General features: G+C 44.6%; 3 protein-coding genes across 7 annotated transcripts; all 3 read left to right on the top strand.

The window, feature by feature from the left end:
* Window positions 1-420: 420 nt before the first annotated feature.
* On the top strand, window positions 421-2,529 carry LOC148387890 (uncharacterized). 2 transcript variants are annotated; one of them, XM_088395715.1, is made up of 6 exons: window positions 421-615; window positions 908-940; window positions 1,018-1,475; window positions 1,626-1,698; window positions 1,783-1,902; window positions 1,997-2,529. In XM_088395715.1, exons 1-6 carry the CDS (start codon window positions 593-595, stop codon window positions 2,373-2,375), a joined length of 1,086 nt encoding a protein of 361 aa, XP_088251841.1. In that variant the 5' UTR covers window positions 421-592; the 3' UTR covers window positions 2,376-2,529. The 2 variants fall into 2 exon arrangements, with proteins under 2 accessions (XP_088251841.1, XP_088251840.1); XM_088395714.1 differs by having other exon boundaries at window positions 423-615; window positions 860-940.
* A 146-nt stretch (window positions 2,530-2,675) lies between these two features.
* LOC148387891 (C-X-C chemokine receptor type 4-like) lies at window positions 2,676-5,208 on the top strand. Its single transcript, XM_088395717.1, has 4 exons — window positions 2,676-3,705; window positions 3,778-3,986; window positions 4,065-4,348; window positions 4,444-5,208. Exons 1-4 carry the CDS (start codon window positions 3,691-3,693, stop codon window positions 5,037-5,039), a joined length of 1,104 nt encoding a protein of 367 aa, XP_088251843.1. The 5' UTR covers window positions 2,676-3,690; the 3' UTR covers window positions 5,040-5,208.
* Window positions 5,209-5,629: 421 nt separating this feature from the next.
* Window positions 5,630-15,282, top strand: mcm6 (minichromosome maintenance complex component 6). 4 transcript variants are annotated; one of them, XM_088397005.1, is made up of 19 exons: window positions 5,630-5,708; window positions 6,458-6,581; window positions 10,236-10,382; window positions 10,784-10,894; window positions 11,117-11,204; window positions 11,278-11,439; window positions 11,509-11,674; window positions 11,759-11,904; window positions 12,064-12,214; window positions 12,296-12,437; window positions 12,740-12,881; window positions 13,134-13,241; window positions 13,400-13,555; window positions 13,636-13,764; window positions 13,839-14,003; window positions 14,132-14,255; window positions 14,419-14,604; window positions 14,696-14,835; window positions 14,919-15,282. In XM_088397005.1, the coding sequence occupies exons 2-19, from the start codon at window positions 6,574-6,576 to the stop codon at window positions 15,027-15,029; spliced, it is 2,382 nt and encodes a 793-aa protein (XP_088253131.1). In that variant the 5' UTR covers window positions 5,630-5,708; window positions 6,458-6,573; the 3' UTR covers window positions 15,030-15,282. The 4 variants fall into 4 exon arrangements, with proteins under 4 accessions (XP_088253131.1, XP_088253132.1, XP_088253133.1 ...); XM_088397006.1 differs by having other exon boundaries at window positions 5,675-5,794; XM_088397007.1 differs by lacking the exon at window positions 5,630-5,708 and adding an exon at window positions 5,900-5,917.

A 15,282-nucleotide genomic window follows, 5' to 3' on the forward strand; every position in this document is an offset into this window, starting at 1 on the left:
AGCAATGTGCGAGTTTACCGCTAGGTGCCAGTGAAACCGCGCATGTATAATGTGATGCGCTAATAAGGCTAGGCTTATTGTCCATTTCGCACATTAAATAGTTTAGGAAATTACGTCAGTGTTACAAGAATGAAATTGTCATTCATTTTTAAAGTAGGGATACACTTTTATTCGCTCTGATAAATACTAGAATACCGTGGTTTTTAAGATATATGTAAAACTTAAAAGAACATAAATGCAAATTTTATTTTTTTACTTAATTCAATATTCATAAGTTCATTTCATGTCTGGACTTTTTTTTATCTTAAGGAACTGAGTCAGTATACTTTTACTTTTGTCTGTTTTCTACCACTAAAATGTATCAAATGGTTGCATTATGTGCGACACAATGTAGCTGGAGGTACCGCAAGGGGGCAGTGTTTAGTAAAATGAGTTAGATGTAGCGCAAACAAAGAAGACAAGAGGACCAATGTTTGAGTAGTGGGATTGATTGAAAAGGAAAATGAGCATTTCTTAGGAAAGACAAGCAAACGGTCCATTTTGGGTGAAATAATTTCAAGAAGCACGCGCGTGGTTCCACAGTAAAAGTAGAATGTCGAAAACCCCAACACAGTCGTAAGTAGAACGCTGCTTTTTGGTTCGCCAGGGCGAACGGTTCTTGCCTTTAGCTTTCTACCTTTTAAAATGTTTAATCAGCAGGAGATAAGCCGAGATGAACAAAAATGTGACTTGAACTTCTGGGGCGCAAGTCTTTGATCATATCCCGTTTTAAATGTCAGAATAAGCTGTTTGTTTACATTCCACCTTCACGGCTCCGTTTGGCATTGTTAAAGTGTTTTAGCTGTCCTCGATTTAACAGAACTTCACATGGCACCGAATATCAATCAGATTGCTTTGAATCATGCAGCAAATCAAGACAAGTCAAGTGGTTCTTTCAAAGGTGAGATCTAATTTATGAGTAACTGTATTGTCTGTTGCTTCACTGACGATAACACACTTATGTTTACTCGGTTACAGCTCTTCAGTGTGCCACGTGAGTTGGAGAGTCAGGATGAGCAATAAACACTCTTCCAGGCTGAAAACAGCTTCAAAGAAGAAGCTTGAGAAAAGTCCCAGGCTAAGTGAACATGTTGTCCTACGCCGGATTCAGCCAAAGAGGAGGAGGACAGGAAGAAATATGGAATTTGATGACAGCAACATTCATAAGAAGGACGATAGCATCTGTGACATCATTGATCTGATCAACAGTCATGTTGAGGAAGAGCCCAAAAAGGATAGTAGTGTAAAAGTGGTGGTTGACCGAGGATTACATGATTCAGATTCGCAGTGCTGCTCTAGTACCGCTCCTTCCCCTCAGAAGGTCATGACTCCCAGACAAACAAGATCACCAACAGGCCTATGCCCATCCTGTCGGAAGCTCTACCAGAGGGCGAAGAGGTTGAAAACTCCCATTAAAGATAAACTCTTGGATAATGGTAAGTTTCCCAAAAGATTCCTTTTGGCCATCACTGTATGACTCATTTCAAGTTCACTTATGCTTAGTTATGCATCTCCCTATCAAATATTGTGCGTCCATTGTCAATAAAGATGCAAGCTTTCTACACGTGTTGCGCTTTGTATTTCAGATCCCACTTCCTTAACATGCGATCAGTGGTTCCTGCTCAAAAAGTGGAAGCCAAGAAGGTTACCTCACTCAGGGTAAGTCAAACTTTGGGTGGAAAGCTGAAAGTGGCCTATGAGTAGGGTGTAAATAACAACACTCAATGTTGTTGTTTTTTTCAGGAGGATTTCCCACAGCGTGCTCCGTGTTCACACACAGTTGAAGGGCAAGAAAAAAGCAAAGCAGAACAAGCAGGATGGCCATAAAAACTTGTGCTCGAGGCAGCATGTTTTCCTTCAGAGGTAATGCTTTAATACGCAGAGTACTCATTTGTTATTAAAGACAGATAAATGAATGAACCTGTTTTCTGTCAAATGCCATGTGTTTGTGTGTCAGGAACCTCAGACGGCCTCGCCAAGTGGCAGAAAGGAAGCAGAGGAAGAGAAACCTGAGGAAGAGGCAAAGAGATGATTCTCAGGGTTCTCGAATGGCCAAGCAGAAGTATCTCCCCCCGCCAGACAACGGTAGCAACTGCAACGATAAGAGCGCTTTTCAGTTATCTTGTCTGAATGTTGAGGGATGTCACAGTGAAGAAAGCACAAATGAAGACAACTCTAGTGTGACCTCTAACGATTCCTGTACTAATTCCACCTTGGAAAGCACCAAGCTCGGGGACATCATGCCCAAGCCAAAAGCATCAAGGACGAAATCGTCATTCCAATACTTGCTTACCCAGTTACGTGGCAACAGCAGCATGATTTTCAAAGACAACTAGTAATAGAGACTTTTCACATATATAAAGCTGGTTGAGGAAGCCACTCGAATACACGTTTACTGTTGTTGATAAAGAATTTCGTTTTAGCGTAACATTTGCAGTTTAAGCTACCATGGCATATTTTTCTTCCCAAATAAATTAAATTTGAGCCTCATTTGTCCTCTTGGCTAAGTGCAAAAACATGACAGGTACCGTCGTGAAGAACAAGACAATTTCACTGTTGACCCTTTTGAAATCGTTTTTTATTGTTTAGTTGATTTTGTTTTTTGTAATACACTTTCATGCAAAGTAAAATGTTATTCCATTAACCAGTGGAATAAACAATAGAGTAAAACTATTGAAAAATATCTGATAGCGATTGGTTAGCCCAAATCTATGGCACAGGTCCTCATCCGTGGCAATATCATTTGTACAACACTAGCATCCAAGTAAGATATTTTTGGAATAAATATTTTTTACATTTTTTTTTTACTGGTATCTGAAAAGGAAAATCAAATCAATCGCATGTAGATTTTCTCAATTTTTGTATTCAAATTCTTTTTATAATTTTTTTTGACGGGGATTGGCTGTTAATACAATAATAAAAACAAAAAACAGTCCCACCCTAAGCCCGTGAAAAATCACTGGCAGGTGTCTGTCAACAAGGTTTACTCAGTCATGTTGTTTCTGAGATTTTTTAGGCTGATACTAGTCAACATGGAGGAAGGGAGGGAAGGTTGAGATAAGGGACTGGCACTCTTTTGAAAGAGTAACGCTTTGGATTTGGGACTTGCTTTATTGTTTGTTTATAGGATTAGTCTATGAGAAGAGGATGGAGAGTGACAGCTGAGCTGAGCTGAAGCAGGAAGTTGGTCTGCAGAATTTTAAAAAGACAGCTATATTTGAAAAGAAATGTGCAAAATATCACTCCATTTGAGACCTTCCTTGTGAAAAATGGAATCCTGGGAAAGTTTACATGAATTCCTAAGATGTGCTGATTCAGCGTCTTCGTCGGTGACGCAGAGATGGCTCCCGCTCCTCTGAAAGCACGTACACGCTCATTGTGTGTACTCCTGCCGGCGTCTTTCCGATTGCCAATAGACCTTGGTTATCACAAAGCCGGGGTCTCCGGGCCAAAACAATTCAAGTTGCGTGCACACGCATGACGGCATCCTGTGACAGAAGCAGTATCAGCACCTGACACCTCGAAAACAGGAAAAAGCATTTGGGCAGGAACACAGATGGGTTCGAGTGCTTGAGGGAGGAGCACCACCACAGCTATAAAAGTCGTCCGCGTGAGTCCCAACCTCACTCCGTAGAGAAAAGAGAGTCCAACATGTCGTACTATGAGGTAAGCTTTGTCTGAATAATTGAAGCGACGAAAGCAATTCTTCGTGTGTTTAATCATCACTGTTGTCTCCAGCACATCCCCGTCGACTATGAATACAATGACAGCAGTTCTGGCTCTGGTTCTGGTGATATCGGGGTGGATCTGGAGGAGCCTTGCCAGGTGGAGCACCTGATGACCTCTGACTTTCAGCAGGTCTTTTTACCTGTGGTCTATGCCCTCATCTTCCTGCTGGGCATCACCGGAAACGGTCTGGTGGTCTTTGTCTTGGGCTGTCAGCGTAGGTGAGCCAGCAGGACCATTTGTCCGTTCAAAGTCCAAGACTTGTTGTTCACTCGGCTTTTTTGTTGTTGTTTGTTTAGGTCAAAATCCAGCCTTACCGACCGGTACCGATTGCACCTCTCAGCTGCCGATCTCCTCTTTGTTGTGGCGCTTCCGTTCTGGGCGGTGGACGCGGCGCTGGCCGACTGGCGCTTTGGCGCAGCCACCTGCGTCGGCGTGCACGTCATCTATACGGTCAACCTGTACGGCAGCGTGCTCATCCTGGCCTTCATCAGTCTGGACCGCTACCTGGCGGTGGTCCGAGCCACCGATACCAACACGGGTGGCCTGAGGCAAATGCTGGCGCACCGATTGGTCTATGTGGGTGAGTGTCTCTCTTCACATCCATAGCCGCTCCAATCTATTCTCTTTCACCACGAGTATCTATCTAATCAGTGTTGGGTTCATCCCCGCCTGCAGGCGCGTGGTTGCCCGCCGGTTTGCTGGCCATTCCCGACTTGGTATTCGCCCGAACTCAAGAAGGAGGCGAGGGAAGCACCCTGTGCCAGAGATTTTACCCGGCGGAACACGCTCCTCTCTGGGTGGCCGTTTTTCACCTACAGCTGGTCCTCGTGGGTCTGGTGATCCCAGGTCTGGTGCTTCTGGTGTGTTACTGCGTCATCGTCACCAGGCTGACCCGGGGACCTCTCGGGGGTCAAAGGCAGAAACGCCGAGCGGTGAGGACCACCATCGCGCTGGTGCTCTGCTTCTTTGTGTGCTGGCTGCCCTACGGAGCGGGCGTCTCTGTGGATGCCATGCTGCGTTTGGAGGTTCTGCCCCGCAGCTGCAACCTGGAGGCCTTCCTGGGGGTGTGGTTGGCGGTGGCTGAGCCCTTGGCATTTGCGCATTGTTGCTTAAACCCGCTGCTCTATGCCTTTCTGGGGGCAGGCTTCAAAAATTCCGCCCGCAGAGCCTTGACACTGAGCAGAGCATCCAGTTTGAAGGTTTTACCCCGACGACGCAACGGGGCCTCCACAACCACAGAGTCTGAGTCGTCCAGTTTGCACTCTAGCTAGTGTTTGCTCATTCTGACTCCAAGCGTGTGAGTGCGCGTGAAATAATAATAGAAATAATCGGAGAATTTAAGGAGCAAGTCTGCTGGCGGTCTTCTCTCAATTCTCTTGTAAATAGCGTCTTTTGCTGGGTCAATGCTGCTGTGATTTCACTGGACTGTAATGGTTTATAATAAATATGGAGAAAAAAGTCTCTCTTGTCATGTATCACGTACTGTATTTCTCATGAGTCAACAACCATCACTTACAGTCTTGAAGGTGATCAATGCAAAATATAATGCAAATATACAGCCTGGCACATGCTACATGCTAAAGCAGCCCATTACAAACTTCAAACATAATAATTAACACACATAATGTATAATCTGGGTTTAAAACTAGGGTTAGGGTTTCAAACCAGGTTTAGGGTTTCAAGTCCCAGAGACATCTTTTTTTTTTCCAATTAGAACGGAATTTGATAGAATGTATAAAGAGAACACATTTGCCGCATTGGAAATTAAAAATGGACACCGATTACTAAGAATAAAGCTAAAATGAAATGCCAGTTTATCGATCGGGTTCCGCACGCGGCCACACCGGTGGCGCCATTACTGTGACGTCACAAATTGTGCATCCGGATCTCAACAAACCCAAACAACATGGCGGACGATAGCGACAGCTCCGTTTCTAGCGGTAATATTAGCATCATTTTATCCGATTCAGAAACCTCTTTTGACGCAGAATATGATTAATCTAGCAGTTCACTTGGGCTGAGCTGAGCACGTTTTCTGATTTGTGCCGTCGCTCTGGTTAGGTTGGCATAGAAAAAAAGTGCTCTTGGGGGCTTTAGAGTGCCGAGTTGACCACGGCACATGAAGAAAGGACCACCCGCAACGTTTGGTGTAGGTTTTTTGCGCTTTTTTAATTTTATTGCTTGAATCGCATTTTCTCGACGAGCTGAGCACGTTTTCTGAATTGTGCCCCTCCTGTCACGCTTCGACATACTTTTGTTTACATTCACTGAAGCTAAAGGCGAACAACTTGAAACGTCACTTCCGGCTTCTTCCCCAGTCTAGAAGGAGGCCGCTCGCTCGGTGCAGTCAAACTCGTCTGCGCGGCAAATTTAAATGAAATTTTGCAGAGCAACAGCTTCCTTTTCGTTGTTTCGATCGTCAATTGATATTTATAAGCCCATAAGCTAACTAAAACCGATTTATACATATACCGGTGTCTCTGGGACTTTAAAATGAAACAGGGCAAGGCAGAAATCACCTGTAACGACCCACTGCGAGTCAACGCAATCAATTTCACCTCTGAATCCAGTCACCAGTTTGTTTTGCCAAAGATATTATGCTTCCCTGTTTCTTATGGGGAAATTGCTGCAATCAGTTGGCAGTGTGTTGTGTGCTTCATCTCAGCACCTTTGTACAAATTTGCTTCAGGATCAACCAACTGAATCCAAACATTTGAAGCCACTGAGCCCAAGCATGGATACAATCAACTTCCCGTGGAAAATGACAGCCATGACTGCCTGTGGAAGAATATACTCTGTGTGGACATGTTTTTGTGAGTATGATCAACCATTTTTTTTATATATGTCAGAGCAAGGGGTGCAACAAGGGGTCAAGAGTTGGCGTTTCCTTTTAAGACTAAGGTTGTAGGATATCAAATGAGAAAAACAAAACTATCAAATAAAAAAAGTAGGTGATCTTCAAATTTCAAGGCAACAAACCGATCAAATTTAGATAGAATATTTGATCATGTGAAATTTGTCTTTTTCAACAAAAGCAATCAAAGTTTAGAGGACTAATTAACACTTGTAACTTAAAGACAACAAATGTAAATAAAAACAACCCAGCAAATTGTTTTGGAGCAAACAACTTGCTTGCTTTGTTTTGCAAACTCCCATTTTTTTGTCCCCATGAACTTATTTAGTAACGTTGTTCCAACTGGTTCTGAAAGCATATGGCTAGCGTTGGTCTACAGGTCAACACTTGAACATGCATCTCCCTTGCCGGCAAATATTGGATTCATCTGCTATTCTACTTAGTGCTCATGGGAATACAGCGTCACATCATCACACACATTTTGAGTGCTCCCCACATCACCACTTCCACATGGAAGTGAACGAAACAGAAGCTGGAAGTTTACTGTGCTCCGCTTCCTGGACCAAAGAAAAGGATGAAGATCAAGATGAGAGTTTGAAGACTGATAGGTGAAGTTTTGGGGAAGCCAGGTTGCATGGGAAAAAAAGAAGAGTTTTTGCCTTGTGCTTGTAATGATCAGTGTGTCCAACTGCTGTTTGCTTTTAATGATGAAAATTTAGACTTTAACCCGTGGCCTCTCTTTCTCACACAGCAATACACCGGCCTTTCTATTCATAGGGCGTTCAAAACAGGAAAGACTTCCTGCAACTCATTTTAGGAAAAACAAGCAGCTAAAACAATCAAACAACCAAGCAGCACTGCACTCTACAACGCCAAGCGCGGCAATAAAGTCAAATGGAGGAGACATGAAAGGATTTAAGATTTAAATCACAGCCATGTACAAATATATTGTAAACACATGTAAGCAATAAAAAAAAAAAAAAGACACTTACAAATTGTGACCCAGATATAATTTTCTCCATATTGTCTTCTTGCCGTGTTGAGTTTAAATTAAATGCATAGTGCAAATAAAGTTAAGAAATTGGATGAGGAAAAAAAAGACTAAAGCAATAAACTAAAGGCTGTATTGGAGCGGAGATGAGATGTCTGTGTTTGTTTTTATATTTGTTTTTATTGGACTGCAGCTGATTATCCCAGCCCACCACATTCATTTTCAAACGACAATTTCTTCTCAACTAATTATTTCTAAATAATCATATTTTTTGCCTTGCAAAATCTGTTAATAATGTGGGAAATCAGCGACCCCACTAACAGGCCATCAGCACTTATCCTGTTTATTGTTGTTTCTTCCTCTCAGGAACTTTCAGAAGTTTCATATTTCGACACTTGGACAGATGTTTAAGCGACAATGAGGTCTCATTTTATTTGATAGAATTTTGAGTTTAGTACGTTGGCCTGTGGTAATCAGAATAACATGTCTAAACACGACTTTCCGATACAATTCCAATACTTTCACAGATTTGAAATTATTATTTTTTTCATTCAAGCAAAACTAGTTTTCCAGTCATAGTTTGAAAGATTTTCATGCTGACTTTGAGAGTATGAATTTAAAGGGTCATGTAAGTTTCTGAGTGTGTGTGTGTGTGTGTGTGTGTGTGTGTGTGTGTGTGTGTGTGTGTGTGTGTGCGCGCGCGTGTGTGTTTGCTTATACGTGTGTGTTTTGTTTCAAAGAGTTAGCCGACAGGTGGTCAAGTTTGTCAGACGCGGTTTGTCTGGAGTTTCCTGCGACTGAACAATCGTGGGAAAACCAGAGGTCAAGCAAGACAAAAAGAGAAATAAAGAGGCTGAGAAGGGCTCGATCCAAATGGCGTGCAACAACTTCCTGCTTTGTTCCTAGTGGATTAATACAATGTGACAGGTGAAACCAATTGCCTCCTGGCAGCGTTCATAATGACCGCCATGTGAGGATGGAAATATACGTAGCAAGGATATGGGAATGGCGGCAGAAGTGAATGAAAGAATAAAGCGTTTAATCTCACAGATGGTGCTAAGAACGAAGCCTACGTTGGTCACTTTTCATATGCTGGTGTTCCTGTGTTCATTGTTGACTTTTGGACTGTAAACAAATAGTCAGCTGAAAGCAGTTTCTATAGGAAGTATTACCATTGTTGACAATATTGAGGACAATTGATCTGGAGCAGAAAGGATTCAAGTTGCTGTGGGGGACTCGGGCGGGTTGGGGGGGCTAAAGTCTGGAGGCCTAGAGAGGGCTATAAATATGGAAATTAGGAATGGGTGTGGCATAGACCTCTGGTCACTTTCTGAGCACTAAAGGAGGAGGCAAATAACAATTTGTTACATTTTTGTTCTCTTAGTATTCTCCCAAAAGTCTTGGGAATCATTCAGATGTATTTTACAAAAGTAGGACAAGGCTTTTATATTCCTTTGGGTCTGCAATTTTCACAGTGTCTTAGGACTCGGGTAACACCTGTCATAGCTCTTGTGTTTTCTGGGTTTGATCAGGTGTTATTTATAATTTTTGGTTATTTTTCATTTCAATTCATATTCCACAAATATTCCACATAATATCATGTTTGTACTAGTGAGGCTACATAAAACATAGTATCTTAAAGATTCTTTTTACTAGACATACCCTGGAAGCACTGCATCCAAGAGTATTGCAACAAAATAAGAATATTGTGTTGGAATAAATTGAAACTATTTCATGGTACAAATACGAATTGACGTCATCGTGAACGTCAACCATCGTTATTTATTTTTGGGACACACATTGCCCCCTCGTGGACAATTCTGACTGCAAATGCACGGAGGTAAACCGTATTGAAATTTAAAAAAGAACGTGCATTTGCGTCCCGAAAACAACCGACTATATTTCATACTATTTTAAAGCATATCAAAGCACACAAACGAAAGCATTTGGCCAAAAAATGGTCTTTTCCTAAACGTCACCGGACTTCCTGCATTTCAAGAGCATTACTTTTGATTGGCTACAAATACTGGTATACCAGTTGTGATTGGATGAAATCGGCGCGCCAAATGTCACGTGGCGGCGCTTTTCGCGCGAAACGCTGCCCTGTTGTGTGGACCTCGTTTAGTTCGGTTGTCAATACGGCAGCTGTACTGTTTTATATTTCGAGTTTTATACACTAGTTTTGGATCATATCAGCATGGATGTTGCTACAGCGACCACAGAGAATGCCGGAGAGACGGTGAAAGATGAATTGGCGGATAAGTGTCAGAAGTTATTCCAGGCTTTTTTGGAGGAGTAAGTCAAGCAAAACGCTTCATGTGCATTGTTGTTTGCGAAACTGCACGCTCCCAATGTGCATCCAAGCCGAGGTAGCAAAACGAGACTATTAAGACTTTGAAAGACATATACTTGTGTAAAGCAAGCCTGGTTAAAGTATGTTTTATATCGACTGCTTCATCTTGAGTCGAGGCTGACAAAGAAACGTGCGTATTTTGACAAGGAGTAGGAAGTACGAATGGATACATACTGTTTTCAAATCTAGGGAGTTCATGTTAAAGGTCGTCAGAAAAGTCAAAGAAAAGTACAAATTGCTGCCAAATGACCACTGTGATTTGTTTGCAGGTTCCAGACTGCGGATGGAGAAGTGAAGTATGTCCAGGAGGCTGAAGAGCTGATCCGACCTGAGAGGAACACATTGCTGGTTAACTTCATTGATCTCGAGGTATTCAACCAGGAGCTGGCAACCACCATCCAAGAGGAATATTACAGGTGTGCGGTCTCTCTAGTTGCAGTATTAAGAACGCTGTGCATGATCTTGGCTGCCCGAGAGCCCGGATCAGACGTGTCCTATTTCAATGTGGCCAACAAGAGTGAATAGTTTGTGTACTTCATGTTTCTTATTCAATTGTAATTTAGCAAAAATACAACTGAAGGTCAGTTAAACACATTTGTGCTCTGCCAAAGGAATGAAAAGGTAAAACTGAATGTGGCATAAGAAAATCCTATGTTGTTTCAAGTAGTAGGGCTGGGCAATTAGAGAACATCAACAATAATAATAAGGATGATTTTGATTCATATTGAAGTCACGACTAATGCCATTCATTGCCCCGCCCTGCAAAGCAAAAATATCTGCACGAGTGTCAATGATTTTTGCCATCTCCTGTTTTCAGAGTGTACCCCTTCCTCTGTCGGGCCGTGCGCAACTTTGCAAGGGATCATGGGAAGGTTCCTCTCACAAAAGAGTTCTACGTGGCCCTTGAAGATCTGCCTACTAGACACAAGTGAGATTCATATACCTGGAATTAGGGCTACTAAAGTGTAAGGTGACATTTCGGGATGAGCCTAAGATGCACCAGAATCTGTCTTTACAGCTGAATAAATGCCCGTTCCAGCTGTTCTCGGACAGATAATTCAATTTCCTGATTTATTTACTTCATGTATTCAAACAGATTTGGCGCCCGTCATTTTTTGTCACAATCGGTTCATGTCACTGTGTACTTTAGGATTCGTGAGCTGTCGTCCATGCGCATCGGCAGCCTGGTGAGGATCAGCGGTCAGGTTGTGAGGACGCACCCTGTCCACCCTGAATTGGTAAGTCATCTGCTCACGCACTTTGCTGGCGGACCCGAGCTGTATTTGCTCATGACTGTCTCGGTGGCTTCAGGTGAGCGGCACCTTCCTGTGCATGGACTGCCAGGCGGTGATCAAAGACGTCCCTCAGCAGTTCAAATACTCGCCGCCCACCATCTGCCGCAACCCGGCTTGCAACAACCGCTCGCGCTTTCACCTCGACACGCACAAGTCCAAGTTCATTGACTTCCAGAAGGTAACTTGAGAGTTCCCGTGCAGGTGGGAAAGATCACAATGTCATTTGGCGACCTTTGGTTGTGCTCAGGTGCGTATCCAGGAGACTCAGGCGGAGCTGCCCCGTGGTTCCATCCCGCGCTCCCTGGAGGTCGTTCTCAGAGCTGAGGCGGTGGAGACCGCTCAGGCCGGCGACCGATGCGATTTCATCGGGACGCTCATTGTCGTGCCAGATGTTTCACAGCTCAACACTCCTGGTAGGCTTTCCAATTGTCCTCCTCGGTCTCACTTTTGGCTTTTTATTTTTCTTAACCATCCGTTTGTGTGGATTCCCTTCTCAGGTCTGCGAGCGGAGACCAGCACCAGGGTAGGTGGACCGCAACGCTCCGAGTCGGAAGGTCTGAGGGGATTGAAAGCGTTGGGAGTCCGAGAGCTGTCGTACAGATTGGCCTTCCTGGCCTGTAACGTCGCGCCCACAAACCCTCGGGTAAGAGCGGGAAAAACTGCACAATAGACCCAAATTCTTGGTTCACATTTGGAAACCATTTTCTCATACAAAGAAAGCAAAAGCAAACTGTCAACCGTAAGAACTGTACGGAATGATTGTGATTGTATTGAAATCCAAATGGGAATTGTCGCTCCGTAGTTTGGTGGCAAGGAGCTGCGGGAGGAGGAGCAAACGGCCGAGAGCATCAAGAGCCAGATGACCGAGCGAGAGTGGGAGAAGGTATTTGAGATGAGTCAAGACAAGAACCTGTACCATAACCTGTGCACCAGCCTCTTCCCCACCATCCACGGTGAGCGGCGCCGTTCTTCGAGCGACAAACACGCCTGGTGTGAAAGCTACGTACGTGGTTTGAATGCGGTTGCCGTTGTAGGCAATGACGAGGTGAAACGCGGCATCTTGCTGATGCTGTTTGGCGGCGTTCCCAAGACGACCATAGAGGGAACCTCGCTGAGAGGAGACGTCAACGTCTGTGTCGTTGGAGACCCCAGTACTGCCAAAAGCCAGTTCCTCAAGTAGGTACACAAACAAGTCCACTGCAAATGGTCGCCAATATTCTAAAATAATACAGCATTTTATTAGATACTACATGTGATTTATTATTCTTTTTTTCATGTGGGAAAGGAGAGCTATTGCAGCTCTCAGCCCTTTATTGCCAGAACAGATATCTTGTAACACAATGCGCACACTGGTACAAGAGCTGCTGTTTGTCACAGCTCACACCCAGACACCCAGCCCAAGCAAGTTTCAAGGGGTCCGGTCCAAACCGTCTCTCCGTAGTTGACCCACGACGATGTACTTGTGTGCACGTTTGTAGACATGTGGAGGAGTTCAGCCCCAGAGCCGTTTACACCAGCGGCAAAGCTAGCACCGCTGCAGGTCTGACTGCCGCCGTAGTCCGAGATGAAGAATCGCACGAGTTTGTAATTGAGGCCGGAGCTTTGATGCTGGCTGATAATGTGAGTTTTTCCTCTTGTTTTTCTTCATTGAATGTAGCTGGGGCTCCAGAGCACTATTTCAAGATTGATTGTCCTAGTCTGCAGCTGGGAAGTAGACAGAATTAGAGTTGCAGTCTAGTATTTGCGATGACTCCATGTCATGTTGCTCTTCTAACCGTGATGGCTTTGTCAAGCTTTTGAACGGCAGATATAAGCAAGGTGACGTAGTATAATGGCATGAATATGCTTGTATGAGTTGTGTTTGCCTTTAAGGGTGTGTGCTGCATTGATGAGTTTGACAAGATGGACCTCAAAGACCAAGTGGCCATTCATGAGGCCATGGAGCAACAGACAATCAGCATAACTAAGGCTGGAGTCAAGGTAAAAGTGAACATGTATTTGATGCGCAGCAGTCACTTAGCAAACTATTTGCATTCTTGAGGCGAGTGAATTCATCAGAGACCCAACGCTACCGTCTGAAAGTGCCAATCGTAATCCAAACGTCGCATGTCGGCACTGTGTAACGCCTTCGTCTCCAGGCCACCCTGAACGCTCGCACGTCCATCCTCGCCGCCGCCAACCCCGTCAACGGGCGCTATGACCGCAGTAAGAGCTTGAAACAGAACGTCAACTTGACCGCCCCCATCATGAGTCGCTTCGACCTTTTCTTCGTCCTGGTGGATGACTGCAATGAGGTCACTCGCCACACTTCTCGACTGACTTATACGGCACACGGCGTCCTTGTAAAACGGAGAATGCTTTGTGTGCATTGCAGGTGACGGATTACGCCATCGCCAGGCGCATCGTCGATCTCCACTCGCGTGTGGAGGAATCTGTGGACAGGCAGTACTCGTTGGATGAAATCCGGAGATACCTGCTTTTTGCTAGGCAGTTCAAACCAAAAGTGCGTCCAACAAATCTTCCCGTTTGTCGAGTGGCGATTTGCCTACCGTGCACATTTTCGGCCATTTTGTACAGATTTCAAGCGAATCCCAAGAGTTCATCGTCGAGCAGTACAAGCGCCTCCGGCAGCGGGATGGCTCGGGCGGTGTGACCAAGTCTGCCTGGCGCATCACCGTGCGCCAGTTGGAGAGCATGATCCGCCTTTCCGAGGGCATGGCCAGGATGCACTGTTGTGATGAGGTGGGTCCAAATAGAAATGAAATGAAATGAAATGAAATGAAATGGATGCATTTGAGTTGAAAGTCTGACTCTGCCTGACTCTCCCCCGCCCCCCCCCCCCCCCCCCCCCCTCCCTTTCATGAATCTAGGTACAGCCCAAACATGTAAAGGAAGCCTTTCGTCTTTTGAATAAGTCCATTATCAGAGTAGAGACGCCTGACATTAACCTGGAGCAAGATGAGGAACAGGAAGAGGAGGAGATACCGGAGGAAGGTACACCTGGCTTTCATTTATGACTCCACTCCCCCCCACCCAACCGTCCCTCTCATTATCGGGCCGATTCGAATCCATACTTAGTGCTGTCTTGCGCTAAAGCCAAAAGACTGACTTTCCCCTCTGTATAAGGGATCGTCTCATCCAACCACTTAAAATGCAGGTAATGTCCCGAACGGAGTGAACGGTGAGGTCCGTGGAATAAACGGGCACGCCGGCGGTCTTGTCAACGGCGTGAACGGTCACGCTGAGGCCGACAGTCAGCCCAAACCGTCCCTTCGTCTCTCTTTTGCCGAGTACCAGCGCATCTCCAACTTGCTCGTCCTGCATCTACGCAGAGCAGAAGAAGGTAATCCACCTCCTCGGGAAATGATTTCAAAGAAGCGCCTCTTCACTTTCCTCCCAGTTTTTATTTATTTTTTTAATGATCTTGCCTGCAGCTGAGGAGGAAGAGGAGTTGAAGAAAAACGCAGTGGTCAATTGGTACCTGAAGGAAATTGAGTCTGAGATCGACTCAGAGGAGGAGCTCATCAATAAGAAAGGACTGATCGAGAAGGTCATCCACCGGCTGGTGCACTTTGTGAGTCTGCTTGCTGATCAAAGATTTATGACTCTGATTCGCAACTCTGGCTCTCTTCATTGAGTGTGTTTTTACTTGCGTAGGATCACATCCTCATCGAGCTGTCTCAGTCCGGCTTAAAGGGTTCCGAGCCTGCAAGCACAGAAGGAGAGATGGTTCTCGTCGTCAATCCCAACTACACCCTCGAAGATTGAACTCCTCTTTGCCCTCCTGTGTCTTTGGTTCCTTTACATACAAACACAACCTATGAAACAAAAAAGAATCACCCTGGTGATTGATGTATGCGCATATGTAATGGTAGCATTGGGCATGGTGACGTGCACAATGATTTGGTTGAGCGGTTTTCTAAAAAAAAAAAAAAAAAAAAATTCACACTTGATGTAAATATGGTGTCCATCCTCTCATATGTAATAGGTTGTCACCAATTAAATTGTTCTGTGTAATGTA

Source organism: Syngnathus floridae, chromosome 14, assembly GCF_059516105.1.
Source record: "Syngnathus floridae isolate MCC-2025c chromosome 14, RoL_Sflo_1.0, whole genome shotgun sequence".
NCBI classification, from domain to species: domain Eukaryota; kingdom Metazoa; phylum Chordata; class Actinopteri; order Syngnathiformes; family Syngnathidae; genus Syngnathus; species Syngnathus floridae.

What these genes read in the sequence shown, in the direction of transcription:
- LOC148387890 (XM_088395714.1), top strand. Translation starts at nt 593, where the DNA reads ATGTCGAAAACCCCAACACAGTC. An exon ending in TCGAAAACCCCAACACAGTC is followed by an intron (nt 616 to 859) that starts GTAAGTAGAACG and finishes TCGATTTAACAG; the next exon opens with AACTTCACATGGCACCGAAT. An exon ending in AGAAGGTTACCTCACTCAGG is followed by an intron (nt 1,699 to 1,782) that starts GTAAGTCAAACT and finishes TGTTTTTTTCAG; the next exon opens with GAGGATTTCCCACAGCGTGC.
- LOC148387891 (XM_088395717.1), top strand. An exon ending in GTCTTGGGCTGTCAGCGTAG is followed by an intron (nt 3,987 to 4,064) that starts GTGAGCCAGCAG and finishes TTGTTTGTTTAG; the next exon opens with GTCAAAATCCAGCCTTACCG. An exon ending in GCACCGATTGGTCTATGTGG is followed by an intron (nt 4,349 to 4,443) that starts GTGAGTGTCTCT and finishes CCCCGCCTGCAG; the next exon opens with GCGCGTGGTTGCCCGCCGGT.
- mcm6 (XM_088397004.1), top strand. Translation starts at nt 9,811, where the DNA reads ATGGATGTTGCTACAGCGACCACAGAGAATGCCGGAGAGACGGTGAAA. An exon ending in TTCCAGGCTTTTTTGGAGGA is followed by an intron (nt 9,909 to 10,235) that starts GTAAGTCAAGCA and finishes ATTTGTTTGCAG; the next exon opens with GTTCCAGACTGCGGATGGAG. An exon ending in GCCAAAAGCCAGTTCCTCAA is followed by an intron (nt 12,438 to 12,739) that starts GTAGGTACACAA and finishes GCACGTTTGTAG; the next exon opens with ACATGTGGAGGAGTTCAGCC.